Genomic DNA, 16,340 nt, shown 5'->3' with positions numbered 1-16,340 from the left:
AGGGTATACAAATAAAGAGCCTACATCTTTATCCCATCCAGTAGCCTAGAGATGGTGTGGACTTTCAAGAGCCAACAGTGAATGCATTTGGGCTCATTTCCATAACGCGAAATCTCGAGTGATTTTTCTAGAATTATACACTTATTTTTCACCAAACAAATAGGTTTTGATTGGCTCTGGAAGAAAGGTAAATCGTAATATTAAAGTGCTGCACATTCGAAGTCGTTGATTTTGTATTTTGAATAAAAACGTATTTAAAAAACAACAACAGCAAACAAAGAAAAAAAAAGAAAACAGAAGCGCACTGACCTGCAGGTGGTGGCATCCTCTGTTCTCCGCGGGGCGGCACCAAAACAGCAGCTCCGCATGAGTATCCCAGCGCGATTCCAATCCTATACTGTCTGTGCTACGTGCTCAGCTCACAACAGTCGGGCTATTCTCCCTTACACATCTCCGATATTTGTAGAGTTCACTTGTTCCATACAGTTTCATCAAAGACTACAGTGACTCTTCACTGACAGTAGCAGAGCCTTTATTCGGTTTATTGGTGGATTTTGATAACACGTATTAAAGTAATTAATTCTCGTTTTTTTTAGAGCCGTTCTGCCTAGTAGACTCATCACTGCGAGGACTTGCTCATCTTGACAGTCACAGCGTCGTCACAGGACTCCGGGGAGCGCTGACAGATTGCTCAGCTGGTGTTTCCAGCTGTATCCTCCTCGCCAAAGCGAGATACACCGCCAAGGGAGGCTTTATCTACCGGTTGAATGTCATACGAGGCTTTGTAGGACTTATTTTTAATTGCCAAGACTCGTTCTCTTTGATCTACACCTTACTATTTGGTTGTCAGTATGGATTTTCTCCAGGCTCTCCTATTCCTTTGTCTATCTGCTATCCCATTGTCGGCGGACAATGCGAGCAGTAAAGCCCGGAGCTGTTCGGATGTCCGACAGTTCTACAGCGGTAAAGGCTTCACTCTCAACGGGGTGCCACAGACAGAGATATCTGGTAAGTAACGGCACATTTTCTAGACATTAGTATTATATTTTTCAAGCAAATGTTTAATTAAATAATTATATGAAATGTTATAATTTTGGTTTCCAGTGTAAAATATTTAAATTATGAGCATAAGACACGATTGAGGGCAATAAGTAGGTGAGTGGTCGGCTGTTGTAGGCTTCTGTATCTACGGACAGCCTACTAGCACAATCTCCATGTGCAGCTAACTAGCCCCGAAGTTGCAACTACATTTGAAAAGAGCTTCTCGAAGTGCTCTGGTGTCTTCACATAGGCCAGGGCCTGATATCAATGTAGGACTTTTAGATGTGGTCCACTCTTAAAAAAGGTTTACAAAAGGGTTATATGGCTGTCCCCATAAGATAAATCCCTTTTGGGTTCCAGGTAGAAACCCTTTTGGGTTCCAGGTAGAAACCCTTTTGGGTTCCAGGTAGAAACCCTTTTGGGTTCCAGGTAGAACCCTATGCAAAAATGGTTCTAAATGGAACCCAAACAGGTTCTACTTGGATCCCAAAAAAATAGTTATTTAAAGGTTTCTCCTATGGGGACAGCCGAAGAAGCATTTTAGGTTGTAGATAGCACCTTTTTGTGTACAGAAAGATCATTTAAAAAAACATCATTATCAGTAGGCCTACTACAGGGGTGTCAAACTCATTTCCATGAAGGGCGTAGTGCCTGCATGTTTTTGTTTTTTCCTTTCAATTAAGACCCAGACAACCAGGTGAGGGGAATTCTTTACCAATCAATGACCTTAATTCATCAATCAAGTACAAGGGATGAGCGAAAACCCGTAGACGCTCGGCCCTATGTAGAATGAGTTTGACACGTGGCCTTTTACCTGCGAGTGCATCACTTGTTTTTAGTCACGTGGATAAAAGAAAGCTAAGAGGCAAAGCATGGTAGGACATACATTCTATTTCAGGCTCAATATTCAATACAGCATTTGTTTTACTATTAACCATTTGTATGCTAATTGTATTTAGGTACACTCTTAATTGTCCTGCCTGTTCCTTTAACCTTTGGACTTCTGTTCCCAGTGCTCTTCTCTATTAGACAAGGCATCCCTCTTAACTGCCTCATCTGAACAAACAGTCCATCAGCAAAGATGATGTCATCACATAATCATATTGAATAGTGTCATGGTGTGATGTCATGGCTTGAACACAGTATGCTAAATTACTGAAATGTATGTTATATCTATATTCTGACATTCAATATGACATTAAGTGAGTAGTAAACAGTTAATATTTCAGGATGGGTTATCAAAACAACCATGGAGATGAAGATGCATCAAAAGAACAGTTTTCTCATCCAGCATCTGTTTTAGCCTGTTCCCCATGCAACGCATCATGTTCTGTCACAGTGATTAGTGGCCAATGTCAGCCTTTGATGCATCCATCCTTTATAGTGGACTCTTTGTTGTATTATCCATAACTCATGCATAGGTATGCACATACACATGCACATGGGTACACACACACACACACACACACACACACACACACACACACACACACACACACACACACACACACACACACACACACACCTTTGCATTATTGCGGAGTTGTAATAGGTTTCTGAGTCTCCTGTTGGCTGTGGATTATGTACACAGAGCTAAGGTAGTAGGGGGATTGCCAGTGGGCTCTGCAGGGAATTTGAAGGTCACTTCATTCAGTCTCATAGATGATATTGTTAAAGCCATGGGAAAACATTGAATATTCCCAGTGAGAATCATACAAGGTCTGTCTTTTTTTTATCTGAAAAACAAAGGATTGGTTGCAGCTCAGGATTGGATAAAGATTGTAGTTTTTCATAACTTCCAGGATAAAATATACTTTATATCTTCTATATCGATATTTTTTTTACACCCTACTTTCCTGTATGTGACCGTGGACTGGATAAAAAGCAAATATTTTCTGTAGATACTGATCTATGTTGTGCAAAATGTAATTTAAGTTTGTCGTGTGTAATTTTTACCACATCCGTGATGACTGTAGCAATAACCCAGCTGACAATGGTCCCTCAATGTTCACTGTTCAATGGATACTTCAATAATGTAATCCCTTTAGTTTCCTACGGTATCCTTGACAAAGAAAGGATTTTATTTCCTCCATTCAGGTGGAAGTTATACACTGAGTATAAAAAAAACATTAAGAAGACCTTCCTAATATTGAGTTGCGGATTTTGTACACTCAGTGTATGAGTGTGTGTGTGCGCTCATTTTTTTTATTTTTTAAATTGAACCTTTATTTAACTAGGCGAGTCAGAACTTAAGAACACATTATTATTTAAAGCCTACTGAAATGTAACACCTCTCCCAGGGAGGGTATTTCATTCATGAACATGGATTGCCCATCTCATTTTCTGTGGACACACCCATATGCTCATATGACAGACGTCAGGTTGTACGGAAGTGGGTTCATGACTCCATGGCCAGATTTCTCCATACCTCACATGCGTTAGGGTATATTGCGTGTTGTGCCAGTGAGGTGAAAACAAACTCTAAAAACATGAATAACGTAAGGTTGGGTCTAATCCTGAATGCTGATTGGTTAAAACCACATTCCAGCTGGTGTCTATTTCACAAGTTACCACAGGCTAAATCTATGACGTTAAAATGCCTATTTTCTATCTTACTTCGCAATTCACTCTCTCATCAGCCCAACCAGGCAATTTCTAAACTTGATCTCCACTATAAATAGCATCTAGACATTCTCACATTTCCTTTAGACTAACATTTAGTTTTCAACAGCAGAGATTTGTATAAGCCTTGCTGTCTGTCTCTCCGACATTTGCAACATTGTTTCAATATTCAAATTTGATCTCCAGCTGTCCCATAGTAATTAACGTGTCGGGATAAGACAGACAGGTAGGTTGCTTTTCTCAACCACTCGAAATCATGAATTAGCATAATTTCTATCAATAGAAAACAGGTTAAAATGAAACAAAGTGCAGCTAGTTTGAAGTCTTTCCAGCTTCAGTTTGAAATGATTGTGTTAGTTGTGTTGTTGGCTAGCTCCTCTGAACAACAGTGTTTGACGAGAGAGCACATTTTCTATGCCAGCTGAAATCGCACATCATTAGATCATTGTTATGGATGTATCCAAATAAATGTCACTAGAAAACAGTTTAAACAAATGCAGCTACTTCGTTGTTATTATGTCTTCACTGTTTAACATGACTGTAAGTTAGCCGTAGTTGGCTAGCTAGCAAGCACGGGATAAAAACGTTGCCAGCCAATATGGCAATAGAACATTTGGAATGAACTATTGAGTCGCATCCTTAGACACAAAACAAAAAGACTGAACGACTGGGTCACGTCTCTGTGTTCAACAACCAAATCGATAGAATGAACGACCAGCTGGCTTGGATAACAACCATAGATTTATGTCTAGACTATAACTTGTGGAAGGATGAAATAGTATGAATACATTCATCTAAATAATGTTTTTAATGAAAATATGTCAATCTTTATTTGAATATGTTGGTAACCCATTGTAGAAAAGTGATCATGTCCTCAAAGCTGGTGTTTGAAGGATATATTGGCACGATATATCAACTTTGTCTCGGGCCGAACAACACGCGTGCCAATATATCCTCAAAACACCAGCTACTCAGGCATGATCACTTAAGTTAAATAAATTAAATAAAATATGGAAGTGTTGCAGCGTGGGCCTTCAGATTGCTGCTTCCCTCACAGAGACCACGATGAATCATCAGACGACCATTGAAGTCAGACTCCAGATACAACCCTGATATTATAATGAATGGGTCGGACTGTCCCACATATTTTTAGATGTTCCTTTACATTGTTTACTTTCATCTACTTCAGTTGCATTCACTGAGGAAGACATCTGAAAGTTATTCTTGTTACAGTAGCACTGTGTTCAGCAAGTCAATGTGAGTTCCCTCTTCCCCAACTGCTACACAGTGAGACTCAACATCAGCCTTGTAGCCTGGCCCCGACTCCGTGCAGCTACTTTTCCCTGCGGAAATCAATAGACTTAATCACTGGTGTGATAAAGAGAGGAGTTTCTCAGGCCCCTGAACTCTGCTGGGTAATGAATCTCTCTGACGAGGAACCATGAAAGCTGCATTTCACTTGAGCCACATAGAAATATACTGGCTCTGCTTTTCACTGCTACTGAGAAGAACTACTGGACAGAAATTAAATAATAAACACATAATCATCTCATATCTGTGGTTCCCATTAATTGGTCCTCAACTCCTATGCATTATGTGCAGAGCGTTAAATAAACAATATAAGAGTGTTGTGTTGTCCGTGCTGATGAGCTGGTGCTGACTTGGCTTCAGGCCAGGTTCCGTTTGTTCTTCTAGGTTCAGTTGAGGTTTGACAGTTACTCTTGTTTGGCTTCGCCCGCTTATCAGTATTCACTGTAGGCCTACCCTGTGTGTGTTCATGACAGTCAATTGATGCACTGAGATTTAGCAAAGTTTTTGAATCATTTACAGGGAAACCTGACCGCAGCCCTTTCATTTAGAGTTTTTCCCTCCTCACCCAATTAGCTTAGCACTGAGGGTGAAGCCTGGGAGGGAAGTGATCTGAAGGGGAAGCAAGTGACAGGGTTCGACAGGGCGATCGTTATCTTGTACTCTGTCAGTGCCATGATGGCACACTACTCATCACAATGCTCCCAGAGCCACTGCCTGCCTTCACATCCACTGTGATAAACATGAGTGAGCTGAACGCCTTGTGCTGAATGTTAATGGGTTTAGTTTGGCAAATTACCCTTAATGAAACATTCTCCTCCAACACTCGGGATGTCTTTTGAGTTTCTCAGTTGCCTAACACTCTAGACACAGCCAGGATAAATATTACAGTGATAAGTAGAAGATCTATGGAAACTAATGTGTCCAGTGGTTGACTTTGTGTTTGTCTCCTCTTTACTCTCTTGCACACTCTTCTCTGTTGAAGTCAACAGTTTCACTCTCTTTAACACACCCTCCTCTCCCCTCTAGAGCATTGATATTTTCCTTTGGTCTGCAGTTTTTCTGTGTGTCTGTACACTAAGAAAGTGAGTGCCCTTTCACATTTTTGATATTGTCATTGAGTGTTTAAATATAGGGCCTTAGTCTAGGCCAGGGGTGTCAAACTCATTTTGCCCCGGGAGTCACATCTGTCCCCAACGAGGTCCAGAGGGTTGCACTGAAAATGTATCATATTTCCTAATCGTCAAAATTAGCAAAAAATAGTCCTCTATCCACTGATTTTGGGGTCGATGTTTGACACCCGTGGTCTAGGCTTTCCCAACTCTAACGTTCCATTGAACTGACTTAAACAGGATCACTCCTCACCTTCACATGGAAATAACATGTATTCAGAACAAAATAACAAAACTTGATACAATATACTATAAGGAAAACAATCTGAAAGAGCATTATATTCACACTTTTAAGAAATAACACTACGATTACAGCTTTACTGAACACAAATATAAATGCAACATGCAAGAATTTTATAGATTTTACTGAGTAGAAGGAAATTAGTGAATTGAAATTGTAAGGCGTCAAGGTGTAGCAGGTAAGGTGAAGTCAGGCGCAGGACACAGAGATGAGTAATAAACGTAACTTTACTCAAAAAAACAAATATTCCAAGAAGGAACATAAATCAAGCTCACAAATGAGACCAACTTACAATGAACAAAGAAGCACAAAACCATGTGGGACACAGGGTTAAGTAAGGAACATATAATTATGGGAATGGAAACCAGGTGTGTACAATGAAGACAAAACAAATGGAAAATGAAAAGTGGATCGGTGGTGGCTAGAAAACCGGTGACGTCGACCGCTGAACACTGCCCGAACAAGGAGAGGGACCAACTTCGGCGGAAGTCGTGACAGAAATAAATTCCTTAGGCCCTAATCTATGGATTTCATATGACTGGGGGTACAGATATACCTCTGTTGGTCACAGATACCTTTAAAAAATGGGCCTCACAATGGGCCTCAGTGTCTTGTCACAGTAATTTTGTGCATTCAAATTGCGATGAAATGCAATTGTGTTCGTTGTCTGTAGTGGATACCTGCCCATACCACAACCCCATTGCCACCATAGGACACTCTGTTCACAATGTTGACATCAGCAAACCGCTTGCCCACACAATGCCATACACGTGGTCTGCGGTTGTGAGGCTGGTTGTACGTACTGCCAAATTCTCTAAAACTATGTTGGAGGTGGCTTATGGTAGAGAAATGACATTCAATCATCTGGCAACAGCTCTCGTGGACATTTCAGCAGTCATCATGCCAATTGCACGCTCTCTCAAAACTTGAGATGTCTGTGGCATTGTGTTGTGTGACAACTGCACATTTTATTGCTTTTTATTGTCCCCAACACAAGGTGCACCTGTGTAATGATCATGCTGTTTAGTCAGCTTCTTGATATGCCTCACCTGTAATGTGGATGGATTATCCTGGCAAAGGAGAAATGCTCAATAACAGGGATGTAATCAAATTTGTGCAAAATATTTTAGAGAAATAAGCTTTTTGTGTGTATGGAACATTTCTGAGATTTTAGCTTTTATTTCAGCTCACTAAACATGGGAACAACACTTTACATGTTGTGTTTATAAACTCAGCAAAAAAGAAAAGTCCCTTTTTCAGGACAATGTCTTTCAAAGATAATTAGTAAAAATCCAAATAACTTCACAGATCTTCATTGTAAAAGGTTGTTAAGACACTAACAGTTTACAGACACTAACTAACAGCTTACAGACGGTAGGCAATTAAGGTCACATTTATGAAAACTTAGGACACTAAAGAGGCCTTTCTACTGACTCTGAAAACACCAAAAGAAAGATGCCAAGTTCCCTGCTCATCTGTGTGAACGTGCCTTAGGTGATCTGAAAGGAGGCATGAGGACTGCAGATGTGGCCAATAAATTGCAATGTCCGTACTGTGAGACGTCTAAGACAGTGCTACAGGACGGACAGCTTATCGTCCTCGCAGTGGCAGACCACGTGTAACAACACCTGCACAGGATCGGTACATCTGAACATCACACCAGCGGGACAGGTACAGGATGGCAACAACAACTGCCCGAGTTACACCAGGAATACACAATCCCTCCATCAGTGCTCAGACTGTCCGCAATAGGCTGAGGGAGGCTGGACTGAGGGCTTGTAGGCTTGTTGTAATGTCCTCACCAGACATCACCGGCAACAACGTCGCCTATGGGCACAAACCCACCGTCGCTGGACCAGAGAGAACTGGCAAAAAGTGCTCTTCACTGACGAGTTGCGGTTTGGTCACACCAGGGGTGATGGTCAGATTTTAGTTTATCGTCGAAGGAATGAGCGTTACACTGAGGCCTGTGCTCTGGCGGTGTCACAGCATCATCGGACTGAGCTTGTTGTCATTGCAGGCAATCTCAATGCTGTGCGTTACAGGGAAGACATCCTCCTCACTCATGTGGTACCCTTCCCGACATGACCCACCAGCAATACTACTCGTTCTGTGCGGGATTTCCTGCAAGACAAGAATGTCAGTGTTCTGCCATGGCCAGCGAAGAGCCTGGATCTCAATCCCATTGTGCACATCTGGGACCTGTTGAATCGGAGGGTGAGGGCTAGGGCCATTCCCCCCAGCAATGTCTGGGAACTTGCAGGTGCCTTGGTGGAAGAGTGGGGTAACATCTCACAACAAGAACTGTCAAATCTGGTACAGTCCATGAGGAGGAGATGCACTGCAGTACTTAATGCAGCTGGTGGCCACACCAGATACTGACTGTTACTTTTGATTTTGACCGCCTCTTTGTTCAGGGACACATTATTCCATTTCTGTTAGCCACATGTCTGTGGAATTTGTTCAGTTTATGTCTCAGTTGTTGAATCTTGTTATGTTCATACAAATATTTACACGTTAAGTTTTCTGAAAATAAACGCAGTTGACAGTGAGAGGACATTTATTTTTTTGCTGAGGTAATTATATTTTCAGTGTAGATACTGTCATTGATACATTCCTAACAAAGAAGTGAGCAGTCCTAGAGCAGCTTCTGTGTATACTTTCAGCACACATACAGTAGTGTTTCCTTGGTGGAGGATCTTTCATGTGTCAGGGAGGAAATCAATGCTGTCCATCGTCTCTAGCAGAAGAACACCCGTCCGAGATCAGCTACTCACTCAACCATTCACACTGTGCAGCAGCGCATAGAAAACCTTATCGCACTGTTGTTGTTTCTCGCTGCTTTAAAAAAACTCTGTGCCGTGCGGTTGGTTCGCCAGCTGGATGGATGCCTGTGAGAGCACTGTCCCATGCAGGTGAATTATAACCTGAGCTCACCTGCCATAGTGAGAGATCACATGTGCTACAATGCCTTCAGAAAGTATTCACACCCCTTGACTTTTTCTAACATTTTGTGGTGTTATGGCCTGAATTTAAAATTGATTTAAATTGAGGTTTTGTGTCATTGGCCTACACACAATAACCTCATAATGTCAAAGTGGAAATATGTTTTTAGACATTTGTACAAATTAATAAAAAATAAAAAGCTGAAATGAGTCAATAATTATTCAACCCCTTTGTTATGGTAAGCCTAAATAATTTCAAGAGGCTAAATGTATTAGTTATTAATTACACTTTGGATGGTGCACCAATACACCCAGTCACTACAAAGATACAGGTGTCCTTCCTAACTCAGTTGCCGGAGAGGAGAGGAAACTACTCAGGCATTTCACCATGAGTCAAATGGTGACTTTAAAACAGTTACAGAGTTTAATGGCTGTGATAGGAGGATAGGATAGGAGAAAACTGAGGATGGATCAACAACATTGTAGTTACTCCACAATACTAACCTAGTGTAAATGACAGAGTGAAAAGAAAGAAGCCTGTACAGAACAAATATTCCAAAACATGAATCCTGTTTGTAAAGAAATTAACTTTATATCCTGAATATGGGGCTGCAGGGTAGCCTAGTGGTTAGAGCATTGGACTAGTAACTGAACGGTTGCAAGTTCAAATCCCCCAGCTGACAATGTACATATCTGTTGTTCTGCCCCTGAACAGGCAGTTAACCCACTGTTCCTCGGCCGTCATTGAAAATAAGAATTTGTTCTTAACTGACTTGCCTTGTAAAAAAATATAAAGTGTTATGTTTGGGGCAAATCCAACACAACACAGCACTGACATCCCCTCATCACATTTTCAAGCATGGTGGTGGCTGAATCATCTTATTGGTATGTGTGTCATCGGTAAGAACTAGGGACTTCTTTTATGATCAAAATAAATGGAATAGAGCTAAGCATAGGCAAAATCCTCAAGGAAAACCTGGCTTTCCAACAGACACTGGGAGACTAATTCACCTTTCAGCAGCATAATAACCTAAAACACAAGGCCAAATATACACTGGAGTTGCTTACTAATATGACATTGAATGTTACTGAGTGGCCTGGTTACAGTTCTGACTTAAATCGGCTTGAAAATCTATGGCTGCCTAGCAATGATCAACTCCCAACTTGACGGAGCTTGAAGAATTTAAAAAAAGATAGTGTGCAAAGCTCTTAGAGCAGGGATCATCAACTAGGTTCAGCCACGGGTGGGTTTCTTTTTTCTTGAGCGGATGGTTGGGGGGCCGGAACATAATTACAAATAATTCGTAGACTGCTTGCTTACATTTGTATATGATCACATCTCTCTATTATGCGTGGGAATATTTGGGAACAGATGTCTTAAATTAAAAACACTTGGAGCTGATTTCCTGGTGTTTTTTTTAGTCTTTTATGTCCAACAATAAAAGTAAAATATGTATATATTTTGCTCAGAAAACTTGGGGGGCCAAATAAAACCACACACGGGCCGACAATAGGGGTAACTCTGTCTTAGAGACTTACCCAGAAACACACACAGCTGTAATCACGACCAATTATGTATTAAATACTTACGTATGTATTCAAAATACAGTGTTTTGTTTTTCATAAATGTCTTAAGATCTTTTGCATTTTTTACACTTTGACATTACAGAGTATTTTGTGTCGATCGTTGACAAAAAGATGACAATTCAATCAATTTTTAATCCCAACTTGTAACACAACAAAATGTGGAAAAAGTCAAGGGGTGTGAATACTTTCTGAAGGACCTGTATATATTTGACATTTGCTGCACAGTTTTTGAATTCGTATGCGTCTTATGGGCTGATTCACGTGACTGTTTAGTTTATGTTTAGTTTTTTTGTTATTCTCTTGGTTCTGGTTCCAAGGTTAGTGAGTTATACAGTAGATTGTACTTTACGGGTTAAGCATGCCATTGTGTGTGTGTGTTTGGGACTGGGAGTGGCTGTGTTGTGCTTTTTGATGTGTGTGTGTGTATTTGATAGGGGCTTAGGGCAGGCTTGTTAAAAGCCTTTGGCTGTACATTTTTCATGATGTTTGAATTCTTCCTCCGATGGGAGGAGACGCTAATCTAGATTTGAAAGGTAGCAGGACAGAGGACGACAATCTCCAGCTCTCCTTGACAGCCTTTGCAGTTAGCCCTCTCTCTTTTCCTCCCATCACTTATCTCCATTATCTCCTTATTCTTCTTGGATCCCATCCCTGTCTCCTCCTCACTTCCCCTCTCTTGGTTGCATGTAGTCTTTCTTCTGGCCATTCTCTCTCTTTGTTCCTGCTACTCTCACCCTCTCATTATCTTTTCCTTTCCTCTCCAAATCCTCCCCACTGTGCACAAACTGGTTGAATCAACGTTGTTTCAACGTAATTTGTTGTGACGTGAAATCTACCTGGAAAATACATTGGATTCGCAAAAAGACATCAAGGTGAACTGTGTTGTTTTGAGGGTGAAATTTAAACCACAGAATTATGTCATCATGTTAACCAATTTTCAACATAGCCAACCCTCATATAAAATATGTTGAATTTGTACCTTTGAAACAATGTCAGAGCTTCAACGTTATATCCACTATCAGAAAAACTATATAGGCTGGGCAGTACCTCCTACAGGAGAGTTGATCTTTCCACAGCTATCCATTTTGTCTCCCATCCAAGGTTTTAATAAAGCCCAGCAGCCCTGCTTAGCTTTGATATTTGTCACTGACTACTACCAGTGTGCTATTGTAACAGTGATTTTTGAGAGATCTCTTAATAACTAAATACATTCACTGTTGCTATCGAAGTCATTCCAAACGGTAGGTATAACAGAGCAAATGAAACGTAACCATTCTCTATATGTCATATATCATCAATTATACTATTTAGGCCTATAATATTATGGCATTTGCAAAGTCGTCAACAGCTATTGTTTCAATTCAACCCAAGGTTCAACTAAAAGTAGACAATAAATATAGGCCTAGGATTTCAATTTTGGTCAAATGTAATATTCAAGTTATTAAGGAATATGTTGGATTAATGTCGCTATTTCAACCAACAATCTAAGTTAAAGAATAAAACCAAATCAAATCAAACTTTATTTAAAGCGCATTTTAATATTTTATTTTATTTTGTCATATTCTTTAACTTGTTTTTGGGTTGAGACAGAGACGTGAATATCAATTATTAATTTGTAGACAAACCGGAATTAAATTCAGCCTAAGTCAGTGGCACAAAATATCAATCTCTTTCAAATGTTGATATTTGTTTGCATTGACAACCAAACACAATTCAATATCATTTTTGCAATACCGTCGACAAGTTAACAAATTATAAATTGGAATCACATCTCCAACTAAACCCAAAATAAAAGGTAAAGAATAGTGTTAATTCATTTTTAAATGTTGTTTATTTTGATTTATTTCACCTTTATTTAACTAGACAAATAACTAATCTTTATTTAAGCTAGTGGCGTAGTTGAAACCATCCAAGCATTAGATACAGTACATCTCCTTTAAATGTTGAAATTTGGTTGCGTTGTCAACCTAACACAATTTAACATGCCTTTTGTAATACAATAAATAGCCTAAAGTTATCTTACAAATATAAGTATCTGTGTGGAATCTCAGTTTGATCACTTGAACTATGTACTTTTATTGTGATCTCAACTACAATCCAGGTAATTTGGTTGTGCTATTGGATGAAGCACTGTGATAGCACATTAAGTTGTTGTATAAATACAAAACATCTGACATTGTATTCCCATTTTGAAATGTGTTGTGCAGTGATAACATATTTAAAATCAGACATTTTTTTGCTATGTTAGCTAGCTGGCTATGACTATCCAACACAACACTGGAACTCTTCCAAATCAAGGTAAGCTTTTGGTATTAATAATTTATTGCCACTGGGGTCTGCCATTGTAACTGCTTACTGAATGTACACTAACTTTACTTCATGATTGTAGCAGGTTTACTAACGCGTTAGTTCTACGAGCTATGCTGACTATGGCGTTACTTTAGCTAATATGGTGACAGCGGATGTAGGCTGTGTGTAGTGGTTAAGCTTGGAATGTTTTTTTCGCCTGGTCATATACAGCTGATGTGTTGTGTATTGAAGTCCACAAGCTAAGGGACAAGGAGAGGAGGAGTGTGCATAGGTGCGAGAAGGAATACAATGTGGCTGCTATGAAAGTGAACTGTGTTTACGCGTGATCATGGGTGAATTAATTCCGACCATTCTGTTGAAAAACGTTTCTTAAACAGAAGCAAACGGAACAAATGGGGATAAACACACCTAAATGTTTCAATAGAAACTCTCATTTGCAACTGTTGGACTAATGATTACACCCTAGATAAGCTAGATGCAGGCAAGAGTGTGCAAGGTGCTATTGAATGTGTCACTATCATCTCAAATTTTATCTCGACATTTGTGCATCTACGTTGTAAACTTTCATTCATAGGCTAGGTTGTGGCAACCTCGTGGTGGGTTTAGGTAAAATTTGAGTATCATGTAGTAGAATAAACCTTTTGCTTTTACATTGAACTGGGTGAATGGACTATGAAAGAGAATCATCCAATATGCTGTAATAGAAATAAGGCCATGCTCATGAAAAGAACGGCACTGACCGCCACTGCTTTCCATCCCTACCTCTCTCTTCATCTGTAATGTTGGATGCTATTCGTAGTCATTGTCTCTTCCTCCTTCACTGTCTCTGCATGTCCAACAATCCATCTGCTCTCCAAATGAATCTAAAATAAGTTAATCTGCTTGTGTTTGATGTGGGCCTCTTGATTAGTGCTAGTCTGTTTTATGAATGAAGCCGCACGATCTGTGCTTCATGCTAGGGACTTAATAAAGTACACATGCTTTCCTTTGCGGTTGTATTGAAGAGGCGGTGAGTTATGGCAAATGTTGTAAGTCTATAAAAGTATTTAATGAAGAATTTCATGCAGCTCCCATGCTCAGAAATCAGGCAAAATCTATGAATGTAATTTATTGTTCATAGCAGTTAACACAGTAGGACAGTCATGCCTTTACAGTGTTTCCCCTATATTCATTTAGTATCCGCGCACCACAACTCGTTGTCAACACTGCAACAAAAATGTAAATAATTGATATTTACCCCAACGAGGTCATGAGCCCCAGATGTAATCAGTAAGAGTGACTGCTTAACTCAGTCTCCTCTTCATAAACTTGATTAGATCCCTTTACAGGGTTCATATTGGACGAATTAGCTTGTCTCCGACACTCCTTCAGATCTCATTGACTCTTTTAGGTGTGTTGCACACCATGTGTGGCACGTGGCATGGGGTAAATGTTAAATCCTGTTGTTCATGTGAACCTGTGGTACCTTAAACCCACACAGGGAGCAGGGTTTAGCATCAGAATACTGAAGTACCCATTTTTTTGTGTGGATGGCTCGATCCCCAACAACATCATTTAGAGTAAACAAACTTTCACATAGTGAAACACACATAACTCATACATTTTCCTTGTAATGCTTCATTGAAAATGAAACAGTGTTCTATCTGCGTCTAAACACAGCTGGTTAAGGGAAGTTCTCATTTACATGTCTTGGGTTTGAACTCAAAGATTAATTCTGAGAGAGACCTATAATTATCCATGTTTCAGTAGAAATATTTTCCAGAGTGTATATTCAAGTCTGGCTGGTCGGCTAGTTCATGCAACTTCAGCAAGAGCTGTTTTGCTGAGACAAGCATGTGCCAGTGTGTGTTATGAGATTTAATACCTGCTACTTTCAGTCACTCAATTTAATACTTCTTACTCATCTATTTTTTTCTCTTCTCATAACCACTTCTCCATCACTCACATGTGTACTGCACACATGCTCAACTCTATTTCACTCTCTCGCTCTCTCCCTCTCTCGCCCCTCTTGCTCTTTCTCCAAAATGTGCCCTCAACCAACCACAATTGTCATTTCCTCCTCTGCTTTATTACACAGGGATTAGGATGTTTTAAAAACATGAATAATCTCACCATAATCCCAGAGCTGTAGTCCAGCATTTAATAAGAGCATGGAGCATGGCAGTTTAAGACTGTCTCCATGACAGTATAGGATGTTATCTCGCACTTTCTCTTCGTCTCTCATGCATGCTTACATACAGCACACACACATTTAAAACCAGATTATTCACACTGCAAGGTACTGTATTATATTCGGTGCCTAGTGTTTGTTGTGAGCTTATGTAACCGTCTACTCGTTTATAGAATCACATTTTGTATCAATTCAATCATAAATACCTCTTGAAAAGTTACCTGCCAATTATCATGGCTATTTCTGTATAGGCAATAATATTTTGCATTGCGACTAGTGACACTGCATCAGATCATCAGTGAAATGTGCAGATGTCATTCTGCCCAGATAATATATGTCTTGAATGCTGGGCAGTTGTGATGCCCTCAAATAAGCATCTTGGTCTTGTGATAAGGGAGTGAACATCTCCAGAGTCTTGGCATCTCATCCTTCTTTCTCCCCCGCTATTCTGTCATGGACATGTGGAACTAATAGTTTGTTAACCGTTTTAACGTCATTTGAAGGGGATGATCCATATAAAGTGTTACATTTCTCTTCTACCGTTTCGACCAACAGTTTTTTGGGGTTATATACTGTAGCTGGACATCTGTATTCACCTCTGGTATATAAGGTCACTATCTATCAATCCAAAGTTAAAGCTAGAATCCTTAAATTGAAACAAGAACAACCCACTGTGCAAAAACTGGTCGAATTAACGTTGTTTCCATGTCATTTCAACAAAAAATATATATTTGATGGTATTGAATCAATGTGGAAAACTGAATGGATTTGTAAAAAGTCATCAACGAAAGGGCATTTGGTATTTTTTTCACCCAACTTTTTACCTAAATCCAATGACATGGTGAAATGTTTAGTTGATTTCGTGTTGAATTCAAGTTAGTTGACAACTTCACCAAATGTAAATCAAAACTAGACGTTGAACTGACATCTGTGCCCAGTGGGAA

At 39.8% G+C, this 16,340-nt stretch overlaps 1 protein-coding gene across 1 annotated transcript in view; it reads left to right on the top strand.

Annotated features, from left to right (window-relative positions):
* The first annotated feature begins 363 nt into the window (after window positions 1-363).
* LOC135556436 (glypican-1-like) overlaps window positions 364-16,340 on the top strand; it is a 59,289-nt gene continuing 43,312 nt past the window's right edge. The window contains exon 1 of the mRNA XM_064989643.1: window positions 364-1,008. Within this exon, the coding sequence (XP_064845715.1) occupies window positions 852-1,008 (157 nt within the window). The 5' untranslated portion in view covers window positions 364-851. The remainder of the gene's footprint in view (window positions 1,009-16,340) is intronic.

Source organism: Oncorhynchus masou, chromosome 15, assembly GCF_036934945.1.
Source record: "Oncorhynchus masou masou isolate Uvic2021 chromosome 15, UVic_Omas_1.1, whole genome shotgun sequence".
Lineage (NCBI taxonomy): Eukaryota > Metazoa > Chordata > Actinopteri > Salmoniformes > Salmonidae > Oncorhynchus > Oncorhynchus masou.
Note: the sequence above shows the minus strand (reverse complement) of the source record. Positions and strands in the feature narration are given on the sequence as shown.